This window comes from Rana temporaria, chromosome 5 (assembly GCF_905171775.1).
Source record: "Rana temporaria chromosome 5, aRanTem1.1, whole genome shotgun sequence".
NCBI classification, from domain to species: Eukaryota; Metazoa; Chordata; class Amphibia; order Anura; family Ranidae; genus Rana; species Rana temporaria.
Window position 1 is genome coordinate 287,818,058 of NC_053493.1, and position 16,344 is coordinate 287,834,401.

At 45.7% G+C, this 16,344-nt stretch overlaps 1 protein-coding gene across 4 annotated transcripts in view; it reads left to right on the forward strand.

Annotated features, from left to right (window-relative positions):
- Positions 1-16,344, forward strand: part of PTPN2 (protein tyrosine phosphatase non-receptor type 2) — a 93,919-nt gene that overhangs the window by 59,021 nt on the left and 18,554 nt on the right. For all 4 annotated transcript variants that reach the window (XR_005749485.1, XM_040353928.1, XM_040353926.1 and 1 more), the window contains 4 exons: positions 626-763; positions 7,362-7,571; positions 7,905-8,066; positions 15,584-15,732. Coding sequence is in view for 3 of the 4 variants with exons in the window: in XM_040353928.1 (XP_040209862.1) it covers positions 626-763; positions 7,362-7,571; positions 7,905-8,066; positions 15,584-15,732 (659 nt within the window). In the remaining variant the exon portion in view is untranslated. The remainder of the gene's footprint in view (positions 1-625; positions 764-7,361; positions 7,572-7,904; positions 8,067-15,583; positions 15,733-16,344) is intronic.

Consider the following 16,344-nt stretch of genomic DNA (forward strand, 5'->3'; position numbering starts at 1 on the left):
CATTACACCAGGTTTCTTGAGATGACTATGGGTATGTGATGTGACATGATTGCTATATAGAGTGGGGTCCGGATCTCCGGGTGCAGTATGTTCCCCGTGGGGCGCCCGGAGTGTGCAGACCCACTAACAGAGGTTTTTTCAATAATACTTTTGTCGAAACTTTTCTGTATATTGCCATGTCACCTCAAAGTTTTTTTGCTATTTTGCAATTGTAATGTTGAACTCAACTGTTCTACTTTGTTGCCTTATGTTCAGTGTATATTGTATTTGTATGCACTTAATTTCTTTTCAATAAAAATCTATTGAATGAAAACTAGGCTATTTTGGATAAATGTCAAATTATCTTTAACATTACAGAAACAAGGCCAGTTGAATATAATTACTACTAGCTATACCATGACCAGAATAAATAAAAGCCCTCACCGATTCAATAAGGCTTTCTTTTACGTAATGTCTTTTACAACATAACTGATGGAATTACAGCTTTTTTTTTTTTTTTTTTTTTTTCTCTTTCTGTGGCAATATTTTATATCCATTCATGCTATTGGTGAGCTGATTGTGTTGTGCCTTTCTTACTCTAGTATAAAACCTTTTTGTTGACCTATTTGTTCATACATTCATTTAGGTAAAGTGTGCACAGTATTGGCCTACTCCTGAGGACGAAGTGCTTCCTTTTAGGGAAACAGGACTATGTGTACAGCTGTTATCTGAAGATATTAAATCAAACTACACAGTCAGAGTGTTACAGCTACAGAACATCAATGTAAGTTACTTCATTCATTGAAAACTAAGGGCATCTCGTTTCATAAGTTGTATAATATCTCTGAATTGTTGCTGCTTTCATACTTGACTTTAGAATTGCCTACACTTGTGAAGGTCCCATGCTGCTTCTATCAGTTTAAATATAATATTGAGCTGATGGTAATGTGTAGGATTTTTCTTGCAGCACCCACTGATGGCATCTTTTTCAGATTCTGGACTCTGCCATCTAAGGGCTCTGTCCGCTGATCTCCTCTGAGCAGGGGGATGATGGGTCCATTTCCGCTCCGCTTATGCAGAGTGGAAATGGACACAGTCCAATTTCCTCTATGGTTCATCGGCTGTAGACGGATCACCTGGTCGTTTACATAGAACTGTCATCCAATTCAATCTGCTAGACGGATTGGGGTATGGAAACCTCATCAGTCTGGTATTAGTGGAATGGATGACGGCGGGTGTAAACGGACATATGTTTTTTACATTCGCCGATTCAAAGAGGGCAATGGAGGGTCCGATTGGGTCCACCTAAAAAAAGGGACAGACCTACCCGTTTTTGGTCCTCCTGTGTGAAAGGGCCCTTAAAGGCGTACCCGCGACCGGAGGCTAGCTTGAACCATAAGGCGTGTCATTTCCGGGGTGGGGTGACGTCAACGCATATCAGGGAACTGGTCTGACCCCTTAAAGGTGCCGCAAGGTCGGATGGTGCCATTACACGTGGTGAGGCTGCAGGAGACAGCGCAGACGCCACAGGACACTACCAGGATGCAAGAGGAGGATGACATCCCATCTGCCCATGATTCGGTAGGTGAAGGCACCTTGAGGACATGGGTAGGCATCTGGGGGTCTCCTTTGTGTCCAGTATAGTGGGACAGCAGCTAGGTTGTGGTGGTCACTAGCTAGCTGGGGCTCAGCAGGGGGTTACTAATGTCACCGGGTGTGCACTGTATTCATGGTGTGATGGAATGTGCTTCTGTCTCACCCCCATAAGGTCCCCTGTGTTTGTCTTCTGGCAGGTTAAACCGCCGAAAGACCCAAAACCCACTCCCAGGAAGCAGGGTGCAAAATGTGCAACCAAATGCCATTATAATACTCAGAACCGCTGTTAAGTGGGCATAGATGGTGTACATAAACGGTAAGATGCAATCTACCGCAAAATGTTGGCTCTGTGAGGGATGACATAGCTTCTATCTTTTTTTAAGGATCTAAAAAAAAAAATTTGAGGTAAAACCTCCAACGGCTCCCTCTGGAAGTTCCCCTCCCATAGCCTCACCAAGATCCGCTGCCTAAAGGGTCGCATGGCGGGTAGCGGTGCGATTAGCGAAATGGCAACCGACGGCTCAGATTTTGAGCAGGGAGATGGGGAAAGAAGAAAAAAGGGGCTTTAAGTACAAATTGTCTCTAGAAGAGGTAGAGTACTTACTTGGGGCTATATATGAAACCTTGGAAATGGAGGAAGGAAAATAACTTCCATCAAAACATGATTTAATATACCAGGGTCTCAAGAAGAAAAAGTGCAAGGTATTCCCGGTCCATCAGGTGATGTCGGACGATGTGAGAAATGAATGGGCAGGCCTGGAAAAAAAGCCCCCCTTTGAGGCTAGCTGCAAGAAGTGGTTCCTGTTTGATGACCCACAGGTAGTTTGGAATAAGAATCCCAAGTTGGATGCTCCATTATCTAAAGTCTCTAAGAAGTCCTCGTTGGCCTTTTGAAGACTTGGGGCATCTAAAGGATTGTATGGACAAGAGAAGTGACATTACCCTGAAAAGAGCCTGGGGAGCCAGTCTGAAGCCTGCGCTCGCCAACATTTGCGTGCCAAGAAACCTCGACTTTTGGCTCTCCCAACATCAAGACCTTATCAAGAATGGTACGCCTAGGGAAGAAATTCTAAAAACCCTACCGGTTCTCTCAAAATCGGTCGGTTACATGACGAATGTGTCTGCAGAGTCCATCAAACTGGCAGCGAGATCAGGAGGTCTAGCCATGGCAGCCAGATGAGCCATTTGGATGAAGACCTGGTCAGGGGACCCTGCATCCAAGATGAGACTATGCCAGAGATTTTTTTTTTAATTTATTTTTTATCCAGAACAGGTTTGGACGAAGCCTTAGAAAGCATGACTGACAGGAAGAAAACCTTCCCGACCAAAAAGTGTAACCCTCCTCGAGTTTTTTTTCATGGATGAAAATAACGTTGGCAAGCAAGATTTTTCCCAAGAAGCACTGGATTGATCACAAGGGGGAGCCGAAGAGCAACATCCCTCTTTGGCTCTTCTAACCAGACCCCAAAATGACTGCAGAACGCCAGTAGGGGAAGGCTGGCTACCTTCCTACCTCAATGGTAGAAGACCACAGCAGCCAATTTATTCTAGACATCATCGCAAGGGGTTACTCCCTGGAAATCGGCTGTCATCCTCCAGAGAGATTTCTGTTAAAACTTCCCAGGGATCCTGAAAAGGCAAGGGCTCTCCTACTGTTACTGGGGAAGATGGTAGATCAGAAGGTCCTTACTCCAGTCACAAAGGAAGAAAAACTAAAGGGTTCCTACTCGCACGTTTTCATAATCAAAAAACCTTCCCGGAACTTTTGCATAATATTAAATTCAAAACACTGGAATCAAGCGATACAATACAATAAACTCCGCATGGAATTGATATTCTCAGTCCAAAACATTCTTCACCTGGGAACCTTAATCCAATCTCCACATTACCATACAAGAAGATTCCCAGAGACTCCTGAGGTTGGCAGTTGAGATAGAGGAAAAGGAGTATCATTTCCAAAGCAGGGCTCTTCCTTTCGGGCGAGCCTCTTCGCCAGGAGCCCTGGCCCCTCTGAGGTTGAACAAAATGACCGTAGTGCCTTACCTAAATGACCTGCTCATCGTGGCACCGTCTGAAGTACAGCTGGTAAAAGACCCGGCAGAAGCCCAACTATGGCTGAAGTCATTAGGATGGATTTTAAACATCGAAAAATCCAACATGTGACCTGCTCTGAACATACGGTTTCCGATATAGCAGAAAACGTTCATACCAGAAGAGAAAATTCAAGGCCTTGCCAAGAGTGCGTTCTATACAGAACAACCTCTCGATATCCATCAGAGAGCTGATGTCGGGTCTTGGTCTGATGACCTCATCGATACCTGCAGTACAATGGGCCAAGTCTCATCGAAGGCCTCTAGAAAAATGCAACTTCCAACCTCGGTGAAAAGGTTGCCCTGGTGGTGGAGAGACCACACAAATCTAAACCAGGGTCTGGCATGGTTTTTTCCCACGCTCACAGAAGTTGACCTCGGACACGAGCAGTTGGGAATAGGGGGACCCCACCTAGGCATCTTCGAACTAGAGGGAGCTTATGTCAATATCCAAAGCCATAGAACACTTCCAAGACCAGCTAAGAAGTTGGCACACCCTAGTTCAGTACGGCAATCCTTATCTCCAACCAAATCTGCCGATGGGCAGGAGGAAATCTACTGTTGCTGGGAGTGTCCACCCAAAGTGGGGGGAAAACAATGGAGTGTCAGACTTCCACAGTCGCCAAGAGATCTCCCAAGAGAATTGGCAATTACACCCAGAGGTGTTCAGGGAAATTACAGCCTGCTGGGGTTATGCCAAAAATCTCTTTGCATCATGGAAAAACACCAAGGCGAAGCATTTCTACTCGCTAAATCTGTGAGACTGGCCTCTGGGGATAGATGCACTCCAAAACCCGTGGGATTTCAAGATGGGTTATGCCCCCCCACGTACATCCAATTCCTCGAGCGAAGAGAAAATTCCTAAAGGAACAGACAAAACTGATATTGATGGCACCATATTGGCCCAAGAGAGCCTGGTTCTCTCAGCTCCTCGGTTACTCAGCAGAAGAGCCTTGGCTACTTCCTTGCAGTGACAACCTGATGTGTCGGGGACCCCTAACAGGCCTAAAGCAAGATAGCTTGAGATGGGTGGCCTGGTTACTGAGGAAGTCCTCCAGCTATTAAAAGTACTCTCAGATAAAGTGGTGATGATGCCATGAGTGCCAAAAAATTGAACAGCTGGTCCGCTGAGAGTTACAGACAAAAGATGGATACACCTACTATCTTAGAATTCTTACAGCAGGGTGCTGATAAAGGTCTAGCGCTCAGTACGCTGAAGGTTCAGATAGCTACGCTTTCGGTGCATCTAGAACAGACACTACAAGAAAACCCGTTAGTCTTACGTCTTTGCAGAGCGTTGGCCAAGTACAGACCACCCAAGACACAAAGTCCCACGTAGGATCGGTCGGTGGTACTGAGGGGGATCATCAAAAGCACCCTTTGAGCCTCTACAAGAAACATCTTTACGTCTGCTGACATTCAAAACTGTCTTCCCCGTGGCAATCACTACAGCATGTAGGATAGAACTCCAGGCTCTGTCGGAGCCTTTTTTTCAAAATTCACGCTGACAGAATTATTCTTCAAACCAATCCGGGATTCACACCAAAAGTGGCGTTAACTTTTCACAAATCCCAGGATATAATACTACCTTCATTTTGTAGTTCACAGGCTAATGGTAAAGAGCAAGATCTAGGCTTTCTAGATGTTTGAATATGCCTACTTCAGTACAGTGAAGTCACCAATGAGTTCAGAGCTTTAGATGCTCTTTGTCCTGTACTCTGGAAAACAAAAAGGCAAACGAGCGTCAAGTCGGCTATACTAGAATTATACAGAGTAATGCAAGTAACACAGCCAAAAGATCAAAGGGCTCATTCTACAAAATCTTCAGCAGCCTCATGGGTGGAGAAGGTGGCAGCCACACTGGAGCAAATTTGCAGGGCAGCAACTTGCTCAAGATTCTTTACCTGTGTTCAACATTAGACTTGATCTGATATTCAGTCAGGACCATGCTTTTGGTAGCGTAGTCCTCCAAGCCGCCGTTCCACCCTAGTCTGAGTACTTGGTTAACCTCAAGGGCTGACCTGGAAGGCGACTGGGGAAAAAACGGAGTTAGTCTCACTGGTAACTCTGTTTCCAGTTGTCATCCAGGGCAGCACGATCCCACCATACTAATACACTAATGTCTTTCAGATTCCGGCCTTCGGTTCTCTTGGATGACTGACCAAGGACCTGAGGGACTGCCTTTTTAAATAAGCTATTGGCAACATGTTTCCTGTTTGGAGGGAGGAACTCGTCTCTCTCAAGGACTGCCCTGGAAGACTACTGGAAACCGAGTTACTGGTAAGACTAACTGTTTTTTTGTTTTTTTTTCTCTGATTCTAGGCTTTATAACTTGGCCAGTGAAACTTCTTGTTCTAATTGCTGGGGTTTTAAAATGTCCTTCACAGAAGTTTTGTTGTTGGACTCTATTCATTACCTTCTGTATGTGAGGAGACCCCACTAGCTGAATCATAGTGAGCAGTGGATTTGGTTTAATTGAGCTTTGACCATTTACATGGTCCCTTCTGAAAAGAAGTTGGAAGAAGTTTTTGTTCTACCCTTTGGTGTGCTCTGAAATTTTTACCTACGCTCGTCTCTGCACTCATTTCTCAGACTTTAGTCGTTTTGGCCTAAATCGCTAAAGACTGGTACACATGTCCTGAAAGTCGGACAGTTCAACTGGAACTGGCTAACTTTCCATACATGTGTACTGCTATCTAACAGAAGCTGGTCTAACATTCTAGCTGGAAAACCAGCATTTCATCAGCACTTGCAGCCAATAGCTGCCAGCACTTAATGTTAGTTTATTTCCCAATCATTGTTATTGAAAGGAGACTTTGACCCCTTTCACACTGAGGCATTTTTCAGGTGCTTTTGGGCTAACCATGGCACCTGTAAAGCACCTGAAAAACGCCTCCCCTGCAGTCCCAGTGTGAAAGCTTTCACTGGGGCGATGCACTGGCAGGTCATTTTTAAAAAGTGTCTTGCAGCAGCATCTTTGGGGCAGTGGAGTAGCGCTGAATACACTGCTCCTGCCCATTGAAATGAATCGGCACCGCTGTCAAATCTCCTGCAAAGCGCTACAAGGGCGCATTTAACCCTTTCTTCGACTGCTAGTGGGGGTTAAATGCGCGCAGCTAAAATTAGCGTTTTACGGTCCCCGCCTGCACCTGTGTGAAAGTACCCTTAGATAACAAAGTACTAAGTTGTACAAATATAAAACAGCGGTGGAGATTAACAAAGCCATTGCATTCTGATCATACCACTACTATATAATATTAAAGTGACTGTTCACGACTATCTCCACCCAGAGGGCTAAGATGGAGACTTGCAAAAAGCACAAAGTGCAGTGGTTGAGGTTGTCCTATCACTATAGATATTGTAATGATGATCTTGCTTATACGGCAATTCAAGACTACCATGCATATATACTGTTCTAACGGCTTCTGTAGAATTAAACAAAAATTGCCTGTGCTTAAAAGAGGAACACCATGTTTCCATGCTCAAACTAGGCTAGCAGTAGCCCACATCAATGTGTTCATAAGAAGACCAAGTAGAAATTGGAAGATGGAGAGAAAGAGGGAGGAAGAGTTTTAACTGTACGATCTTCCTTTTTATTTTTTGAAGCACCTTAACTGCTGGCACTATACATCCTGTGTTGCAATAATACGTTTTTATTGAGGTGGGTTAACATATTTTTCTTTTTTTGTTCTTCAGACAGCAGAATCCAGAGAAATATTCCATTTTCATTATACCACGTGGCCAGATTTTGGTGTACCAGAGTCCCCAGCCTCATTTCTAAACTTTTTGATTGAAGTCCGGAATTCTGGTTCCCTGGATCCTAATTATGGGCCCTCCGTTGTACACTGCAGTGCAGGGATTGGGCGTTCTGGGACCTTTTCATTGGTTGATACCTGTCTTGTACTGGTAAGATTTGCAGATGTGTAATGTTATACTTGTTAATGTAAGAAGGCTTGAACAAAATGTTTTGGTTAAAAAAAAAAAAAATGGTATGCATATAGCCTTTCTATAGCCTGCTTAGAAATGAAAAACAAAATTTTGGTTTGATATGTTTTACTATATAAATTGATGCCATTTACTGTGCATTAAATGTAAAGCTTATAATTTATTTTAGATTTTAATATAAAGGTACTGTCTGTTGTGTGTTGGTATGCAAAAGCCTTGAAGCACATTCTGTGAGTGTATGTATGGGCTTCCATAAATGTGATCATATTAAAATTCCTTTTCTTCCCTTGTCAGATTGAGAAAAGGAAAGATCCCTCCACTGTGGACATTAAACAAGTGCTATTGGACATGAGGCGATACCGAATGGGACTAATTCAGACACCTGGTCAACTGAGATTTTCCTATATGGCTGTAATAGAGGGAACAAAAATGATAATGGGAAGTTCAAGTCAACAGGTGTGCACATAATTCTACTTTCCTAGATTACTAGGATTAACTGTTACCTCTTGTTCTGGGCTGGGCTGCTCTGTTAATAGCATTTCCTGTCTGGCATATGCTTACAATATCCTATTCTCTCAATCATGATTTTGGTCAAAAAATGTAATTCCTAGTCTGTACTAGGGCCGAAACAACTAATCGATTATGAAAATAATCGATTACAATTTTCATAATTGATTAATCGGCCAGTGACATAATGGGGTTAAAAAAAACGAAAATTAGCCCTTTATAGTACAAAAAAGCAAATCGCTACTGTAAATATTACTTTCTCACCTCGTCTTTCAGGACAGCACCTGGAGAGAGCGCAGCTCCACCCACTTCCCAGGAAACACTGCAGTCAATGCTATAAATTCCGCCCCCTTCCACCATGGCCTCAGTTGTAGTGTTTCCTCCGGCCATGGTGGAAGCGCTGCAGGGAACCAGGGGTGTGCTGTTCTCTCCCCAGGCGGGGAAGGTGGATTGTGTGTAAGCATACCGGTGTTTTAGGTTAGGAGGTGATCCTCCAGAGGCGGACTCGACTTCTCCCCTGACGTGCGGGTGAAAGTCGGGTGCTTCTCCTCTTCGGTCCGGCGAGGACAGAGGCTGCTGGAGGTCCCGCTCCCTTAGTCCGGGCATCGTAGCTTGCGGGGGGGCGGTCAGGTGCCGTCCTTCCGGCATACGAGGCTCCGGAGCGGAGGGCGTAGTGACGTCCTTTCCGGGTGGAGGCGGGACTTCCGGCGGCGCGTGGCGGCTTCCGGTTCCGGCCTCCTGGAACGCAAGAGGGGGAGTGAGCCTCGGCGGTGCTATTTCCGGGTCTCGCAGCGGCGAGAGGAACCCGGGAGATTTAAAAGAGCTGTCGCACGCCCGCAGCGTTCTGGGACCATGGAGCCAGAAGACGCAGCGGAGGTGGCGGGAGCAGGAGCCACAAGCACCAGCCCGGCCCAGGTAGGAGACCCAGCGAGGGTCAATGTACCAGGGTGTTGTTATGTCCCTCTTTTCTGCCCCTTCGGGGGAGGGGAGCCTGCCTCACTCACCCTAGTCACTTCTGTGGGTGCGTGTAGTTTTTTGGTACAGCGGTGATGGGTGCTGGTTTTTATTTGTTCACTAGCTGTGTGCACTTGTGTGTTTTGTTGGCTGGCGTACAAAGGTTAAACATAGCGTTGTTGTCCTTTGTGTCGTTTCAGAAAGTTAAAGAAAAACTTAAAGTGGTAGAACCTCCTCCTTCCAAGAAGCGGTGTGCTACTTGTAAAGCTTCCCTTAAAGGGAACTGGACCAAACCTTTATGCAAAACTTGTATTGCGGAGATTGTCAGGGGGGAAGCCTCTACTAGTTCGGCCTCTGAGCAGACCACCGTCAAGGGAACGGGGGAGTTGCTCTCTTCATTTAGGGAGGAGTTGCACCAGACTTTCCAGTCTTTTCGCTCCTTTCTGGACAAGGGTCCGACTAAAGGATCTAAGGCCAGGGCCAGTACCCCCTCCACATCTAGAAGGTTAGACAGTGAGTCCGAGGAGGAGGAACCTGAAAATGCTATTTCAGGATCAGAGGCGGAGGATGAAGAAGAAAGGGATACTTCTTCCTCACGCTATAAACTGTCCTTAGAGGAGGTTGATGACCTATTAAGGACAATTCATTCTACCCTAAACATTAAAGAAGATGCGACTCAGCTGTCATTGCATGACAGGATGTACCAGGGTTTGGATGAGGTAAAACATCGTACCTTCCCGGTACATAAAGTATTGTCTGAGACAATTAAAAGAGAATGGAAGGACCCAGAGAAGGCACCCTTCTTTTCTAAATCTCTGAAAAGGAGATTTCCTTTCGATGAGGATCCAACGCAGGCCTGGAATAAAAGGCCTAAACTGGATGCAGCATTCTCAAAAGTTTCCCGCAATACGGACCTAGCTTTTGAGGATACAGGTGCCCTTAAGGATCCCCTGGATAAAAGAGCAGATAGCCTGCTCAAAAAAGCCTGGGATACCTCCTTGATTAATCTTAAACCAGCTATGGCATCCACTGTGGTGGCCAGAAACCTTGAGCATTGGCTGGATCAGCTCAAAGGTCATATCGAGGCCGGTACCTCTCGTAGAGAGCTTTTGGAGTCCTTTCCAGTCCTTATGAAAGCGGTAGGCTATATAGCGGATGCTTCGGCTGAATCCGTGAAGCTCTCCGCCAGATCCTCGGCGTTGATAAATTCAACCAGAAGGGCCTTATGGGTTAAGACCTGGCAGGGGGACACAGCCTCTAAGCTGAAACTGTGTGGGTTACCTTTTGAAGGAGACTTGGTTTTTGGCACAGGACTAGACACCGTCCTGGATAGGACGGCGGATAGAAAGAAGGCTCTTCCTTTAAAAAAGGTAGATTCGGGGCCCAAGAAAAATTTTCGTCCTTTTTTCCAAGCCAAGGGTCCTAAGGAGGCACAAAGAGGTCAGGGTGGTAGACCCTGGCGGTCCCAGAGGGGCCGCGGGAAGCCTGGGGTGTTGTTTCGCTCCCCCAGCCAACCTGCTAAGCCCCAGTGACGGTCTCCCAGCTGTGGGTGGTCGGCTCCAAGCCTTCCTTCCACAGTGGGCAGAGGCGACGTCCAGTCCGTATGTGCTCAAACTGATTGCAGAGGGATACGCACTGGAGTTTTTGGGAAAACCACCGTCGCGGTTTTATGTGACCCAATTGCCCAGGGAGCAAGAGAAGTCTCAGGCTATGCTGACATTAGTGGAGGATTTTCTCCAACAGAGGGTGATTACGCCAGTTCCCCAGAGAGACCAGGGGGAGGGCTGTTATTCCCATATATTCCTTGTAAAGAAGCCGTCGGGCAAATTCAGGTTAATTTTAAACCTGAAGGTCCTGAATCTAGCTATCCGGTACAAGAGATTCCGCATGGACTCTATATACTCGGTGAGAAAGCTTCTTCCCCTGGGGTGCTTTCTAGCTTCAATAGATTTAAGGGATGCTTATTTGCACGTCCCGATCAGGACTTCCTCCCAGCGCTATCTGCGTCTAGCCATCAGAACAGAGAGCGGAGTGAGACATTTTCAATTCAGAGCCCTCCCATTCGGCCTTTCCTCCTCTCCCAGAGTCTTTTCAAAGGTGGTGGCAGAGGCCTTGGCACCCCTAAGGCTCAGGGGGATTTCCATAATTCCATACTTGGACGACCTCCTGCTGTTCGCCAAGTCGGAGGAGCAGCTTCTCCTGGACCTGAGGAGGACCCAGGCTCATTTGGAAGGGCTCGGTTGGATCCTGAACAAAGAAAAGTCAAGTCTAGTGCCCTCCCAGAGGATAGTCTTTCTAGGATACGTTATAGACTCTGTTCAGGGGAAAATCTTTCTACCAGAAGAAAAGATAGAGAAAGTTCAGGCTGCGGTGAAGGCAATTCAGACGAATGTGCCGATTTCTGTGCGCTCAGCCATGTCCACAATGGGCTTACTCACGGCCTCCATTCCGGCGGTGCAGTGGGCTTGTCTCCATTCAAGGGGCCTACAACAGGTGATCCTTCAGAATTGGACCCATGGGGAATCCCTAGAGAAGAGATTCAGAGTTCCGTCTTCAGTGAAGAGGAAACTTTGGTGGTGGAGAAGCCAGGCAAATCTGCGCCTAGGTCTGTCTTGGTCCTTCCTCACTACAAGGGTCCTAACTACGGACGCGAGTTCGTGGGGATGGGGTGCTCACCTGAACGGGCAGATGGCACAGGGATCCTGGACGAGGGAAGAGTCCAGAAGGTCCTCCAATTGGAGGGAACTCAGGGCCATTTGGTTAGGGCTAAGGGCCTTCCAGGAGCTGATTCTGGACCAACATGTCCAGATTCTGTCAGACAACGCCACAGCAGTGGCGTATGTTTCCAGACAGGGGGGCACGAGAAGCAGAGTACTCCTCAGTCTGGCCTTACAGACTCTGTCCTGGGCAGAGGTGAATTTGGCTTCCCTATCGGCAGTACACCTAAAAGGCAGCCTAAACATGCTGGCAGACTTTTTAAGTCGGACGAGGGTTCTGGAATCGGAGTGGTGTTTATGCCCGGAGGTCTTCCAAGAGCTAGTAAACAAGTGGGGAACTCCTCAGATAGACCTGTTCGCGGCCCAGTCCAATGCCAAGGTTCCGGTTTATTTTTCTCTAAACAGAATGGACCAGGCAGAGGGTCTAGATGCGTTAGTTCAACGCTGGCCCTTCCGCCTGTGCTATGCCTTCCCCCCGGTTCAGATCATTCCCTTAGTGTTACGGAAGCTTCAGGAGGAGAAGACTACTCTGATCCTGATAGCCCCATACTGGCCCAAGAGGCCTTGGTTTTCGAGTCTGTTGGAACTGGCGGTAGAAGACCCCTGGGTTCTACCAGTCAGAAGAGATCTACTTTTTCAGGGCCCTCTACTGCATCCAGACGTGAGTCGGTTAAGGCTCACGGCCTGGTTACTGAAGAGCTAATTCTTAGCAGGAAGGGTCTATCCAAACGTTTGGTAGACACGCTACTTAGTAGTAGGAAAGAGGTCACGAGGGCCATCTATTTCAAGACTTGGAAGGTTTTCAATTCTTGGTGTGAAGTTAAAAATTATTCTCCTTTGAATACTTGTTCCGTCTTGGAGTTTTTACAAGACGGTATGGATAAGGGTCTGGCAGCCAGCACCTTGAAAGCGCAGGTGGCGGCTTTGTCAGTGTTTCTAGAGAGACGTTTATCTCTAGAGCCTTATGTCATCAGATTTTTTAAGGCCTTAGCCAGGGCTAGGCCTTCCCCGTTTAAATTTTTCCCCAAGTGGGATTGATCAGTGGTCCTGGGGGGTTTGACTCAAAAACCCTTCGAACCACTGGTAGACGCCTCTGTAAAGTCTCTAACTTTAAAATTGGTGCTTTTGGTGGCGGTCACCTCAGCAAGGAGGATTAGCGAGCTTCAGGCGCTTTCCGTTTTGGAGCCTTTTTTGTCAATCTTCCCTGATAGGGTAGTATTAAGAACTGATCCGAGTTTTCTTCCGAAGGTAGTGTCAGTATTTCATAGGACGCAGGAAATAGTGTTACCTACATTTTGTCCAACTCCTTCTTGTCCGAAGGAGAGGGAATTCCATTCCTTGGATGTCAGGAGATGCATTAGACGCTATCTAGAGGTCTCTAGCGAGTTCAGAAAGGCGAATTCGCTTTTCGTTCTGTTTTCAGGTTCCCGCAAGGGACATGGGGCTTCCAAAAGTACGCTGGCTAGATGGTTGCGCATGGCTATCCATGAGGCATACAAAGCTAAAGGTTTGGATCCCCCTCCGGGAGTTATGGCCCATTCTACTAGGGCGGTGGCAACTTCCTGGGCAGAACGGGCTGGAGCTTCACCAGAACACATCTGTAAAGCGGCAACGTGGACGAGCTTTTCCACCTTCGCTCGTCATTATAGGATGGATTTGCTCTCTGTGTCAGAGCAGTCTTTTGGCAGGAAGGTCCTGCAAGCGGTGGTCCCACCCTAGAGTAAGTACTCGGTTATCATCTCCAGGTGCTGTCCTGAAAGACGAGGTGAGAAAACCTTAGTTAGACTTACCGGTAACGGTATTTCTATGAGTCTTTCAGGACAGCACCGATAACCCGCCCTTTTATTATTAAAGATAATATATATATATATGCTAATGTGTGTAGTTTCTATGTTCTGCTTATCTAATTTCAGCGTGGCCGGAGGTACTCGTGAACAACTGAGGCCATGGTGGAAGGGGGCGGAATTTATAGCATTGACTGCAGTGTTTCCTGGGAAGTGGGTGGAGCTGCGCTCTCTCCAGGTGCTGTCCTGAAAGACTCATAGAAATACCGTTACCGGTAAGTCTAACTAAGGTTTTCACTGTCCCACAGTAAAAAAAATGAACCCCAGTAGCGATTATTGCAGAAACGCACTACAGTTCATTTACATGTTTTCCTATGGGACACGTTCACATCCATGATTTTTTTTCAGCTGCTGCGTATTTGGAAAGGGCAAGGACTTTTTAACGCAAAACGGTGCTATTTTTTTTTTTGGTTCAATATACTTCAATGGAGAAGCTGCAGAAAAGCATGTGATGTGTTTTTGCGGCAGTTTGTGTTTTGTAATCTGCCCAACAACAAATTGGCCAATTTTTTTTTTTTTTTTTAAAAATGCAATTTTTTTTTTAAAGGCTATTATCCGATTTAATCAAAACAATAATCGGCTAACTAATCGATTATGAAAATAATCGTTAGTTGCAGCCCTAGTCTGTACTAAGTGGTAAAAAGGCATCCAACGGAGGAGATATAAAAACTTGAAAAAGCCATCTGAAGGTGATGGCAGTGACTGTTCCCTCAGGACTGGATTGTACAGGAATTCCTGTGTGGTACAAATTTTTTTTTTTTTTTTGCCCATTCATTTGAATGGGCTAAAATCGCACTGGATCACACCAAAAATAGTGTCTGCAGGCAAATGCATTGTGTTTGCATGATATGTGCATTTTTGGTGTCGTTAAGAATACATTGACACCCGCAGCAGATCACACGCCCAGTGCGTTTTAACAAGGGTTTCTCGCTTTCCCCCAGCATTATGCACACTGAATGGTAGTTGTGCTGAAAAGCTCATACACTGAGAAAATAATGCACTACGATTCTGCAATATAGTTTATTAAAAAATTCAGGCATTAAAAGCAACTTAAACGGCAAGAAAAACATGTATGGCTTCTGATCGAGCCCTTATACAGCAGTGTGACATCACTGCTTTTTGTCCAAAAGAAAAGCTTCAGGGGTCTTTCTATTTAAAATAGTTGATTCTTGGATATGGCGACTGCATTTTGTCCTGGTAAAAAAGGCAAGGCCATACATCTTTAGAATTCTCCCCCCCCCCCCCCCCCCCCCCCCACCCTTTTCAACCTGTGGGTTGAAGCGGCTGAATTTCGATCCATGTATCCATGGCTTTTCGCACTTCCTGCCCTAGTGTGATATTTACTCACCCAGGTGAAGACTATCAGAGGTGGAAGATACTTTACTTAGAAGTGGTCTTTTCTATGCTAGGACTTGTACATTGTCTGAATAGACATTTATAGACGTTTGTACTGTTCATATTTTTGTATGATAACTTTGAATGTTGACTAGCACATCACTGCAGTTACTATTATATGAACGACATTGCATGTGCATGTTTAAAATTTCACTGCACAAATGGGTCAATACGCAGAAACAGAATCATTTGTTAGATGATTTTTGTCAAACTTGTAGGTAAAGGACCCATTAAGACCATTAACATGAAAAAAGGAACTCTGATAACTGTATTGTTTGACTTCAGCATTAGTCAATCGGTGTGATTGCATTCAACATATTACAGTAAAACCTTGGTTTGCAAGCATAATTTGTTCAAGAAACATGCTTGTAATCCAAAGCACTTGTATATCAAAGCATTTTTTTACAGGGTATAAAAGAGAAGAGAGGCACCTCTAAGTGTAGCAATACATTTTGGTAGCCTTATATTATACATGGCTAATCTTTATAGCCTGAGAAAATTGTAGTTCTGTGTTAATATTTTCAATTGACCAATTTTACGGTGATTTCATTTGTAGAATCCGTGTACAGACATTTCCAAAGATGACCAATCTGACAAAGTGGACAATAAACAGACAGATGAACGATATAATGGGAACAGTCTCCATACTGAAGAAGAGGAGCAGTCTGATGGTAAATCTCAAGAAGCAGACTCTGATGCTCAAAGGTAACGTCTCCCCCAATGTATATTGCCATTAACCTCACTGCAGTAGAAGTACTTAAAGCGGTTGTAAACCCGTGATTATTTATTTTTTCACCTGAAAGGCAAAAGCCATAATGAGCTAGTATGCACCGCATATTGGCTCATTATGAAATGCTTACATTATGAAATACTTACATGCGCGCGGGAGACTTGAATTCGGCAAGGTCCGGCGGCTGCCGGTCCTTTAGCCGAGGATCCCCGTTGCGCCGCTGCAATCTCCTAAACCGTATAGGTTTAGGAAATATTCTTTATACCCACAGGTAAGCCTTATTATAGGCTTACTTGTAGGTAAAAGTAAAAAAGGCGTTCCTATGCAGAGGCTATGTGATTGACGTGATGACAAAAACGTACAACCGGCGCATAAGGCACGTCACCAGTTTCCGAAAGAAGCCTAACGTTGGTGCGCAGGCGCCGTATACAGCCGACTCGCAGTTCGGCTTCTTTCGGAAACTGGTGACGCGCCTTATTCGCTGGGGGGGGAAGTTTTTGTCATCGCGTCAATCACTTAGCCTCTGCATAGGAACGCCCACTCCCGCGGGATTCACTACCCGGAAGCCGGGGGGAAAATAGCTATAC